The sequence below is a fragment of the Emys orbicularis genome, chromosome 6 (genome assembly GCF_028017835.1).
Source record: "Emys orbicularis isolate rEmyOrb1 chromosome 6, rEmyOrb1.hap1, whole genome shotgun sequence".
NCBI classification, from domain to species: domain Eukaryota; kingdom Metazoa; phylum Chordata; order Testudines; family Emydidae; genus Emys; species Emys orbicularis.
Genome location: NC_088688.1, coordinates 95,914,247 through 95,927,292, shown reverse-complemented (window position 1 = coordinate 95,927,292; position 13,046 = coordinate 95,914,247). Strand labels below are relative to the sequence as shown.

The 13,046-nt window shown below is 38.7% G+C and overlaps 1 protein-coding gene across 1 annotated transcript in view; it reads right to left on the bottom strand.

Annotated features, from left to right (window-relative positions):
• Nucleotides 1-13,046, bottom strand: part of CFAP95 (cilia and flagella associated protein 95) — a 42,109-nt gene that overhangs the window by 16,133 nt on the left and 12,930 nt on the right. Inside the window, exons 3-4 of the mRNA XM_065405947.1 lie at nucleotides 8,748-8,896; nucleotides 7,666-7,734 (exon numbers count right to left, since the gene is read on the bottom strand). Coding sequence (XP_065262019.1) covers nucleotides 7,666-7,734; nucleotides 8,748-8,896 — 218 coding nt within the window. The remainder of the gene's footprint in view (nucleotides 1-7,665; nucleotides 7,735-8,747; nucleotides 8,897-13,046) is intronic.

Genomic DNA, 13,046 nt, shown 5'->3' with positions numbered 1-13,046 from the left:
TATGCAGGGAGTAAGGGTGGTATGGTATAGCATTACCACCCTTATTTCTGCAGTTCTGTGTTGCTGCTGGCAGCGGCACTGCCTTCAGAGCTGGATCCCCAGTCAGTAGTGCCACTCTCTGGCCACCCAGCTCTGAAGGCAGCGCCGCTGCCAGCAGCAGCACAGAAGTAAGAGTGGCAATGGGCACTACGTCTGCTGTGAAAAGTGATACTGACAAAGTGTCTTCACTTTTAAAATATTAAAATATAACTTTTCTGCTTATACCAATCATTCAATAAAAATGTGTTTTAGTTTTAATTTAAAAACCGTGAGAAAAGGTAAATTCATTTTAAACAATCAGGTTATAAATTTAGCATTTAAAATAGCGTTAAATATAAAAAATGTGTTTTTAATTTATAAGGGGTGGGGATCACACTCAGGCTTGCTGTTTGAAAGGGTTTATTAGAGGGCTTTCACTTCACCCCCTCCCCTGGTTCTTGTCACGCAGACAGAAAGCAGAAAACCAGAAGTCTGAAGCGCAGGCAATGCAATGTTTATTGGGGTTAGTTCCAAGCAAGCATATCCGTTGCTCTACACGCTGGCACAGCCTGTTTCCCAGTGTTCCCAGCTCTGACGCCGCAAAGCCTTGCCTGTGTCCCCATTCCCCATTCCCACCTCCTCCTTCTTAGCAGGCCCAAATATACCTGCAGTGCACGCCCTAGTCACACCCCTTCAACTTATGGTTATGTTCCGTTCTGGAGGGTCATGAGTCTGGGGTCTTCGTCCCACCTCTTTTGTATCCCATGGGAGGGTTAAGGAGTGAGGTTGTGTTCTGGCCAAGGCCAGGCCTTTCTTTGGCTTTTAGGGTGTCTTATGCCTCCTCCCCAACTCCCTTAACCCTCCTAACTGGTTGCTTGATCTTGGCTTGAGAGAGGAGCCAGGCAGCCTTCCAGTGTATGCTCATACATTACACTCCCACCATACCCTGAACACTTTAGCTCTATCCCTTATCTTTTTTCATTGTACTAAAAGCTGTGGGAAATGCTAAAAAAAACACAGTGTCTTTGTTCATTGTTCTTCACACATATTAGTATAAGATATAAGAGTATCAAAAAGTCAAACCCAAAATTCTATCTCAGGCTGACAAACAAGCCTATATACTAGTAGGGGTTGCCAATACAAAAAGTTTCAGAATCACTGGTCTAGGGGATCCCAATGAATAATGTTGCCTTCTGTCCAGATTGAGGACTTGCCTCGCAATTAGTCATCAGAGAGTCACCTGGGAATAGTAGCCCCGATCTTTGCTCTGTCCATCACCTATTTGTGCAGTTCAGAGCAGACAGCCAAGAGAGTGAAATAGAAGTTTAGTGCTGTCCAAATACAGGTGGTCAGTTTTTGGATGGCAGAGTGCAGGCTCATATATCTTTTAATTTAAATGAAGCTCCTCCAACAGCTTGGAGGAAGAAAAGCATGTCAGCTTTAATAATTTGGTGGCGTTATGGCAATAGATCGAGAGGTCTCTAGAGGTAAAATGCCTGGAGACAGGTCAGGGACCTTGCCTTCTACATACAGTCCTAAACCAGAGTCAGGTACAGTTCAGTCTAGCTATTGCATGAGGCAACTAGACAGAGATAAAGAAAAGGAGAAAGGTCCAATTTAGTAGCTGAGCTACATCACTAAACTGTATCTATGGAAGACTGACTCATAATATTTAAATGCATGTTATCGGACAGGACAAAGGCAATGGGGAAAATGTTAGCCTTAAGTGATGTAGCAGAGAAGTCTTTAACTCTGGTGGGATGGAAAATTCATAATGAGTGATTTTTTCAGTCTGCAAATTGTGATTTTCTCTAACAGAGTTGGATTAATTGGCTTAGTGATAATTTTGGTTCAATCTTTAATAAACAGTGGTTTGTATTTCAGATTCCACAACAGGGTTCTTTGCTAAAAATGAGCAAGGCCTGAGCTAAAATCTCCAAAAGTATAAGTGCGAAATTGCACTCGTACATGTTTAATTTTGATAAACAACTACCGCAATTTATACATATTTGCATATTCAAATGTAAAAGCACATTTTAGCATGAGCACTTTTGAAGATTTAGCACTGGATCATTTCTCTTCTTGATGGAAAATGGTCTTTTAAAATGATGCCTAAAAACTGGCAGGAAAATGTGATGGTCATGTGAAGTGGACAAACAAATTACATTTAGCTCCTGACCTGCTCATCCCTGGCCTTCAATAACTATACATTTCAAAGATACAAGTCCAAAGACTACTTTTCCATTTTCTCCTACTTACTTGAAGGACACTTTGGGCACTATAAATAAAATAAAGACTGCAACAGCTGCTTTGATCTTCCTCACCAAACATTACGTGTTGGTCTTAAAGTATACCCTCTCTGAAGATCCTACTCCAAGGCAATGACTAACTTTTTGAAATGGGTTCAAAGCTATCATTAAAAGCAGATGATCCAGTTAAAATGAACCTCTTAGAAAATGTAGCTTTTAAAAAGAAATCTGTACAGTAAATATCAAGTTTGTGGATTTGGCTAGCTTACCCACCATTATATGCAACAGGGCTATCATTGCCTCAATTTTTTATTTCCTTTTCTTCTATTTAAAAATATATATACCCACAGCTGCGCAGCTACTTTTTTTGTTTTGCACTTAAAAGAAAATTGTGTCCATTTTGCTCAAACCAGCAATAGACAAGTTTGTTGAGAGAGAATCACTTCTCATCATGAATACATTGATATATATTTGAATAACCCACAAGCAAGGCAAAGCAATGCAGGAAATTCAACAAGATGTAACTCACAAAGTTCCCGACTTATTTTTAACGGGGAGGGTCTTATGGGTCTGCAGAGGGGACATGGCCCTGCAACCATGTGAGTTTACAGAGATCGGCAATGAAATTCTGTGCATCTCCAGGCCTCATGTGGAGTACCAGGCCTCTGCACTATTCCCCATTCCCTCAACATGAAACCTGGAAACACAGCTCCCTCAGATTATTGCTATTTGTATTGCAGTAGCATGTAGGAGCTCCAGTCATGGATCAGAACCTATTGTGCAGATGTCATTATGTCAGGTACCATCTGTATATAGCTGAGCCATATCAATGTCCATACACAAGGATCCATACACCAGGCTCCCCTAACCTAAGATGCCACTCTTCTCTCTCAAAAGAGCTTCCGAAAGGGTTGAAAAAATAATGTCACATTGGCGCCCACCTTCCTCTGACAGATTTAGGGCCAATGGAATAGATTTTTATCTACTTTCACCTCCACTGCATTGCACACAAGTGACTCCAAAACTTTCTTTAAAACAGCTTTTGTTAAGAGTGAGGGCCAGCATTTAGAAATGTAGTTGTCTAAAGTTAGACACCTAAATCCATATTTAATACCTAAATAAAATACTTGATTTTCAGCAATGCCAAGAATCTACAGCTCACACTGAAGTCAATAGGACCAGAGGATGTTTAGTATATCTGAAAAAATCAGGCCACTGATTTAGGTACCTAAATATGGATATAGGTTTCTAGCTTTGTGCATCCAAATTTCAAAATTTGGGCCTAGATCTTCTTCAAATGTGACAGGCTAGGAACAGCACAACAACAACTTAAAGTCACTTCACCATATACAGATTTACAGAAAAAGTTGTACCCAGAATCCAGTTCAGGTTCTTCTTTTTCAATGAACTGACACATAAGAAGAGGCCTTTGACTTCAACAAGGACTTCATTTCACCCTCTGTTTTAATCTAGTACAATAAATCAGGTAAAGTCTAATAATAGCCGGTACAGAGAAAAATATACTTGAAAGCAATACTAATCAGATTAGAAATCAAATTTTCTGAAAAATAAATTCTCGGTTTATTAAGTTAATCCATTACTTTCTAATTTGTTTAGAACATTTGCAAATGTTATGCATCTCACTATCCTAATCACTTGAATAATTTCCCCCCCTCAAATTGTTAGCTTCAACACCTCAGCTGATCTCAACTATCAGAACAGAATACAAACACAGAAGTGGGCTCCAAAGTAGCCGGAAAGCAAACAATAAAAAGGTATATAGGCCAAATCAGTACCTGTCAACACTAGCCATCAATATATTGATGCATTGAGAAGAAAACAATATCATCCCTAGTGACTTGCCTACACAGTGAAGAAGGGTGACAGAATAGGACATTGATCCATCTCATGAGAGCACCATCAAGACAGAAGAGCAATCATCCAACGATACTTTCTCAGTCCTTCCAGACAGTAAGGAACACAGCCAGTCAAGTACCATTCTGGAACACTCCCGGGGTCTATATCAATCTGTGTCAATCAAATGTCATGGTCAGTGGTACAAAACAGATGCCATGAGCAGATCATTAACAGAGATGATTGGGGTGCTGCTGTTCCATATTCAGGTTTCAAGACAGGTTAAAATGGGAACTGGATATGTGAGGATTCCAAGTACTACAGCACTGCTTTGCCACAGTCTTCTCAATAACCTTCCCCAAAATAGAAAGGTTAGAGAAAGGGCATTTAATGACAAGTTATCAACATCAATAGATGATTTCTTGACCAAGGACATAACAATTGCTTGTTTAAGAGATCCTGGCACATTGCGCTCCCTAGGAAGCACAGATTATCTCTACCACTAATGGATCAATGTCTACCCATTAGATTTAACCAGCTATACAGGGCATGTAACCAAATTATAGGTCAGAGCCTGAAGTTCTTCAAACACTTCAAAAACTTCAGTAAGCAAAATTGACTGACACTCAATACAGAGGAGGTCTCGTCTGCACTTTGCACCCACCTCCCTGACACAGAGCTGCTACCATGAAAGCAGTCTATCTGGTCTACATGTACTTTGCTACGTGTACATACATCAAGCATTTGCACACCTATCTTGAGTATGGGCAACAGTAGATTGGAAATCTAAATTTAAATACTTAGCTCCTTTTTTTAAAAAAAACCTTAAAATAATAAAAAGTTATTTATTATGAACCCTATCTGTAATCCAACTTTTTTGGATCGCTGAATACCAACAAGAAAAATGTGATGTGACTGACACTGCACTTGTCTGAATAAGATCAAACTTTAAGAGCACAAAGAAACATAGAAAGACAGACCAATCACTGAATATTATAGTTAGTCATATAGAATGTTAGAGGTCACCTTTGACATTGTCTGGAAATTTTCCAAAATATTCTTTTTTACAAGCAAGTGGAATACTTCAAGTATTACTATAAAAGTATCATTTTTCCATAAGGGTTAATTTGATGTTGAAATGTATATTATGATTACATCTTTCCCACATAACATGAAACACTCCTTTTCAGTCCATTGAGCAAACTCATTGTTATGCATTGTCTTTTTTAAGTTGGCATTTAATTTTAACAGCTACACAGTCGGTGAGAAGAAAAAAAAAATCTACATTCAAGAGAGCAGATTCTGAAACACTGTGGAATTAAAGTGTTTTTACCATAATTAGCATTCTGACTGTATGCATCTATCTGTATGGTAAATGAGAGACATCTTAAAGTTATAAAAAAATTACATTGAGGATTGGAATCTGATATAATTATAACCCAACTGTATCTCTATTTCCTTGATTACAGTTTGAGTATTTTAATGTTATAACATATGGAAACTCCTAAAACTACTACCCCTTTCCCCTCCCAGACAGATCACCTTCTCCTGCATGGTCCTCATGTCCACCCCAACAGATCTTGTAATAAAATTCTTTGGCCCTATGGATACGATGAACTGCTCCACTTCCTTTACTCTTGGGATCACTTGCCTTGTTCCTTTGGGTTTCAAAATCTCTATCCTATGCTTACATCAAACCTCTCATTTATAATACTCAGACTTATATTGCCAGGCATCCAGTTTCCCCAGTACTTAACCCTGAGGCAGCAGAGGCTGATTTTACTTTTAGTTTAACATTGTTAAATCAAGAATAACTTCCAATTATATCTTTTAAACAAAACTTAAGAGTTAAAGAAAATTCCATGTTTGATAACCATGATGTCTTTTCCAAATCAGAAGCTATCCCAGGTAAAAATCTTCATTAATCTGTAGTTATATCACTGTATCACTCATTTCAGCATGAAAACCCTTAAGGAATATTGTAATTTTTTAAAATCACAAACTGACATTCTAAGCTGAAGTTCTCCTTTACAATAAACACCCCAAAGTATGGTATGCAAATACACAACAACTTCAACTCTATCTCTGTATCTCCATCAGATTTTAATCCTTACTCCTCATCTTATATTTGGAGCAGACACTATACTTGTACAGCTTGTACTTGTGAAGTATTAAAAAAGTGAACCACAGAGCATTGGTTTTATAACTGGTTTCATAAGCACATGACTCCAATCCTAAGCCTGATGCTTTATTACCACATTAAGCTTTGCACTTTCTATGTAAGTGTCATAAATGCCATGTCCTTAGCCTAAATGAATACTTTGGCTCAGTTTCCAATAAGGATGATAACCTAGAACATGGGGGCAAAGGCACAATGGCTAATGATCATGAGTGTATAGAAATGGAAATTACCACATTCAAGGCAGAAGCTAAATTCACAGAGCTTAATGCAGTCAAATTGTGGGTCAGAGGGGATGGGAAGCAGATAATCCCCCTCCCAGAATACTGAAAGAACTGGTACATGAAATTGCACGTCCGATAGCAAGGATTTTTAATAAATATATCAAATCAGAGGTAGTACTGTATGACTGGAGAATAGCAAACATAACACCTATATTTAAGAAAGGGAAAAAATGCAATCCGAGCAACTACAGACCAGTTAGTCTGACCACAATATGCAAGAACAAATTTTGAAGGAAAGAATAATTAAAGACATGGAGGAGGTAAATGAAAAATGGGATAAGATGCAACCCACAGTCTGCCTAACCCTATATGATTCAGAGTAAGGTATTGATATTTTGTGATCATTAATTAAATTAATCTTTGTAATGGATGCATAAAATTTCATCAGAGATTCTGGTTATTCTCATGGCACCACAGAAGCAGAATTACAATTGTTTAGATGACCCTAACTCTTCATCTGCATACAAGGGGTCATATTGGGACGGCACAGACCAGCAAAGTGAGATGATACTTTTTCCCCTGCAGGCTACATTTTGTGCTCTAGGCCCAAATCATAAAAGGTAATTAGGTGCCTAGTTCCCATTGAAATTTTTTAACATTGAAAAATGACATTTTTTCTCCAACCTCATTTTCAGAAACAGTTGAATTGTTTTGGCTGAAATTAAAAAAAAAAAAAAAATCAGCCTGAAGCAGACACCGAGCATAAAAACATTCATCTCACATTGTTAACGTTTGGCAAACGTATGGGTAACAGAAAACAGGGTTTTATAATAGAAAGTGTCAGGCAACCTTAATAATAGGCAGTACTACAGCCCTGTGTATTGTATGCATTGCTCTTTTTTCTTAGATTAAAATTAGTGTAATTATTTTATCAATATACTATTACTACCGTAAATAAGGTTACTTGAGTCACTAAATACAATAATTCAAGAAGTAATTCTCAATTAGCTAATGTAAAAACAATGTTTTAGGGATCTTTCCAGACCCAGACACTCAACACTCTACAAGCCACAGAGAACAAATATAATTTATCCCTAAACAGCACATCACTATTTGCTGTTTTTTGGGGAGGATTACTAACATTTGAAAGTGATCTGAAGGGTGTCTTGGCAATACAGCTCCAACTCCTGTTTTGGGCATCCCAGTCTCCCTGCAAAAGAAAAGATGATTTTCAGAAAATTAGCATAATCATAAGTAGTTCAATTTTTCAAACTTATTCTATGCAACCTGGTAGAAGCAAGGTTTGAATGGTCAACATTTAAAAAGAACTATCTCAGAGCTGTGAAAAACATTTGCATAGGTCATTAAACCAGCAAATAGCACATTTTTCCCAGATTCGCGGGGGGAAAAACTAGCTTTGCACTAATTTTTTTATATATATTTTTCACCTATGATTAAATGCAATTCCTTTTGCAATAGCAGAAGCTGGTGCAAATGTTAGCATACAAATTATAGCTTGTATGTATGTTTACCACTCCCATCTATGGGCTAGAATGTATACAGCCATCTCAAGTATTTATTAGATTGTAAGGGTCCTACTTCGATAGCTGGAGGAGGACACATGACAGTTGGAGCCCACTTCTGGAACCCAACCTCAAAAGAGGGGATCCACAGCATGGAGAAGTTTCAACTCAAAAGTTAATAAAACTTTAATTCTGGAGTGGATTTCCTGAGGTTTGGTGGGAGGATGTGTAACCCACATACCTTCTGTGTGTAGTATTCTGTCCCATCTAGTGGCACCGAGACCACTTAGAGAGAGATTAATGAGTCTGCTTTACAGCCTTAGCTAAGGGCCATGTGGCTTTTAGCTCATGCAGTAGAAACTCATACAGTTAGCTCCAGAGGCCCCAAGTTCGATCCTGCCCACCTGCCGACGACTGGGGTCTGTCGGTGTTACAGATGGAGTACATTCCTTCAGGCTCCATCCCACTCTCCTCTTATCCACGGATTGCCAATCCCACAAAGGACCCTCTACATGATCCTAGGACAGGGGTCTGGTGCTGGCATGGGGAAGGGAAGACCTGGACATGGAGATTTCCCTTGGCAGGTGGATGTGGGGGACAGGGTGGAAATGGTCTTATTTTATCATTCTCTGTAGTGAAATTCCTATATGAATGGTCCAACACAAAATTCTATAGTGTACACGATAAATATTAATTATACCTGTCAATAACACCATCTTCAAAATTATCTTCATTCAGCATGGACTTACGAATCTCTATTTCCCTATATCCTTTATTTGTATACGGTTGAGACAAATGATCCTGGTATGTGGTGATCCATGTCTGGAAAATAGCATAAAAGGACAAATACTGGGAAAGGGGAAAAAACAGTTTTCAGTATATTGGCTATTTTCAGTCTGAGATACTGTACAATTATTTGTTGCTTGTTAATTAATTATTATGATGGATGCTATACATCATAGCCCTATTTTGCTTTGCAAGTGTTGCACAATGTTTAGCTCTGGCTAGGAGGTCTAAAAATAGTGCTCTATACATAGGCAATAGCTAGGTTTAACCTCCTGGCCAGGTCTCTTGCTGTAGGAAAAGTGCCATCTGTAAACTGCAAAAAGTGCCAATGGTGTAAACTCTCATATTCATAAGATGCAAGTATAATTTAACTCTGTTCAGAGCAAGGTCACAGAGCTTATAGTAGTCCTGGAAAAGGGCTGTACATTTTATTATTGAAATGCATCCTTTGTACAAGTATTCAAGAATATTCAAGACATAAATCTCAACCTATTTTACTTCATGGGACCAACATTTTAATAAGTTTGCAAAGATCTTTTTTTTCCATTGTGTAAATAGGGGAGAAGAGAGAGTACAAGCTGGTCACATTTGCTCATCATTTTATTAAAATGGTCAAAAAAGCCTTGTTAAACAAAGACTTATTCAATAAGGGACAAACTGACAGTCAGTCTGCCCGTTAACTTTTTTCATTCTGATTTTTTCCTCGGAATGGCATTGTTATTGTTTTATATACTTTAAGAAAACCCTCTCTTACATTTTACCAAATGAGATTTCATTCAAATCAGCTACATGAATAGGTGATCTTATAACAAACATAAAAAAGTAAAATACACCACCATATTATTCATAAAAGTGCAGAAAAATGTCTAAAATCTCATCTTAATCAGCTCTCAGTAGTTCAATAAAAATACAGAGAAATTGTACTTGTAGTCCCAGTTTCATTTGTAATTGGCTAAAACATAGGGAAAAATGTTCAGTGATAATGCATTCTTTACATAAGTGTTCAGCTGTATTGATATTTGCACAAACATCTATTAAATAAAATGACAGCATCTTAATTGAAATTTCAAGTTTATTTCTTTAAAATTCATTGTTTAATTCAATAGTTAGAAGTAATAATGCACACTATACAATTCTGCCTGGTCATCGCTATATTCAATCAGCAAACCAATGTCTGTTCAGCATTTGGGACTTTTTAACCTCATGTACCATACTATTTTGAAGTATGGTACCGCAGTGAAATTGTTAATGGAAATGTATGCCTTGATAATGGCCTATCACATCTACAATCAATACCTTGGCCTAGTCTCAGCATCATTAGGTAGGGAAACAAACAGATTCCATTAAGATTATCACTGGAATACATACATCAGATGTTGCATATCTACCATGAAAAATACAACTTAGTTGTGATATGGAAGCAAAAGTAAAATATGTTCTAACACTTTATACAGAGTCTTAAAATACTTATTACGTTGTGCTTTCACACAGCCTTCATCAAGGGAGTGTTCCTCTCAACAGCACCTTCTATATAATGCTCTCTTTAGAGTCTCACATGATGAATTTAAGTGAAAACTTAGTAACTGTTAATTTTATTTCTTCAAGTTCTTCTATACCAGTGTGAACACTTCAGTTTCACTCCTCCCTGAACAGAAAACCCCCTCTTCTTAGAGATACTGAAAGGAAAGGTGTGATTGTTTCTCTTTGATTCCCTTTTTCATCTTCTAGGCAGCTCTTTCTTTAAAAGCCAAACGTGCTGCATTTAGAAATTCCATACAGCCATAGTCATAGCTCTGTTTTCCTGCTGCAGGGGTAAGTGGGTGCCTGTTTTTTCTGTTGGGAGGAAGATCCTTGCCTATGGCAAGTATCAGCCTCAGCTACTCAGAGACTGCTGTGCATAGTGCTAGATGAAAGAGTGGGGTTGGACTTATATTTCTGCCCAGCTATGGAATATGAGAGGGAAGGCCAAACCCACACTACTCTGGAGACTTTTTTGGAAGCTGCCATGGAAGGAGTAGGTCATCAGGAGCTTGATGTGATGAGCACAGAAAGCAATGCTTGAGAATTAGGAGAGGAAGGAGACATCCATATCCATGCTCTTCCAAATGCCAAGCCTATTTGACACCATTTCAGGGGAGAACTACAGTGGAGAAGGGGCACCTGGGTGCCCATCATGAAAAGGAAAAGGGAGTAGCTGAGCCTACGTTGTCAGGAGATCCAGAGGGTCTCGACCATTTTCTGGATGGTGGTGCAAGAAACCTCCAGTATGAAACAGGAGAGACAGCAGTTGAAATCCTGACTCCAATGAGGTCTGTGGAAGTTTTGTCAGTTGAAATCAATGGGGCAAGGATTTGGCCTGGAATATCTGAAGAGGGGAGCTGGCTGGCTGAGGCCCCGGTATAATGATTCTTGCTAGCTGAGGCACTCTTCGGACAACCAAGTTGTCTCCTGGGAACTCCTCTATTCTGGGAGATTTTACACAATTAGGCAGAAGGACTTCCTGATGCTGGTCTGCATGAGGTCCCTGAATCCAAGCACTTCCTCCTGCCCCTAGACTTGGCCTCCAATTTCTCCACTATACGCTGTGTAGCCATATCCCCTGAATACACCAGGAATGCTGAGGAGAGCATCAGACCCACTTAGATTTCCAGAAAGCCTTTGACAAGGTCCCTCACCAAAGGCTCTTACGTAAATTAAGCTGCCATGGGATAAAAGGGAAGGTCCTTTCATGGATTGAGAACTGGTTAAAAGACAGGGAACAAAGGGTAGGAATTAATGGTAAATTCTCAGAATGGAGAGGGGTAACTAGTGGTGTTCCCCAAGGGTCAGTCCTCGGACCGATCCTATTCAACTTATTCATAAATGATCTGTAGAAAGGGGTAAACAGTGAGGTGGCAAAGTTTGCAGATGATACTAAACTGCTCAAGATAGTTAAGACCAAAGCAGACTGTGAAGAACTTCAAAAAGATCTCACAAAACTAAGTGATTGGGCAACAAAATGGCAAATGAAATTTAATGTGGATAAATGTAAAGTAATGCACATTGGAAAAAATAACCCCAACTATACATACAATATGATGGGGGCTAATTTAGCTACAACAAGTCAGGAAAAAGATCTTGGAGTCATCGTGGATAGTTCTCTGAAAATGTCCATGCAGTGTGCAGAGGCGGTCAAAAAAGCAAACAGGGTGTTAGGAATCATTAAAAAGGGGATAGAGAATAAGAATGAGAATATATTATTGCCCTTATATAAATCGATGGTACGCCCTCATCTCGAATACTGCGTACAGCCAGGACGGGTAAGGAATGGTGTCCCTAGCCTCTGTCTGTCAGAGGGTGGAGATGGATGGCAGGAGAGAGATCACTTGATCATTGCCTGTTAGGTTCACTCCCTCTGGGGCACCTGGCATTGGCCACTGTCAGTAGACAGGATACTGGGCTAGATAGACCTTTGGTCTGACCCAGTACGGCCTTTCTTATGTTCTTATGTTCTTAGGTTAATCCCAAGCCTTAGTAATCAACTAGAAGCTGAAGAAGCTGTTCCACCTGCTGGAGACAACTGAGAATTCTGTAATGGCCAGCTTCTTAAATGTGCAATGAGAATGTCATCAAAATCTCAAATATTCTGTCCCCATCTATTGACAAGGAATGCAATCTAGCAGTATTTGTGTAGACGAATGCAGACAGAAGTATGTGTTATTACAACACTGGTAATTATAGCATAGTTTTGTTTAGTTGGGATCATAAGGTTGGCTGCTTTTTAAACTACAAGGAAGTGTTTCAATTGAAAACACCCCCCCGCCCCCCGAAGGGTGAAATGTATTTTGGTTGCCATGGCACACACTTGGCACAGTTACCTCCACTGTGCACTGTGCTATCTCCAACTAAAACACCAACCTAATATATGTTAAAATAAATCTCTTATCCCACTGACAAAAAAGTATTTGTCCACCCCCTTGTGTTATAGAGAACTGCTCTACAACATTCATGTTTTTCTAATCTACCGTTATATAAATTTAAGTTGTTCCCTTGTAGGAGGTGAAGAAATTACCACCTCTTGAACTACAGTGGAATTCATAAAGTCATATACAATGCAATTCACCATAAGATACTTTCTAGTACAGCTGGCAGAAAGAGGTTTAAAATAGTTTTTTGCTCTCTTCACTACCAAATCAAAACCTTGGATGGCTAGCAGTAAATCAAATTAAGTGTA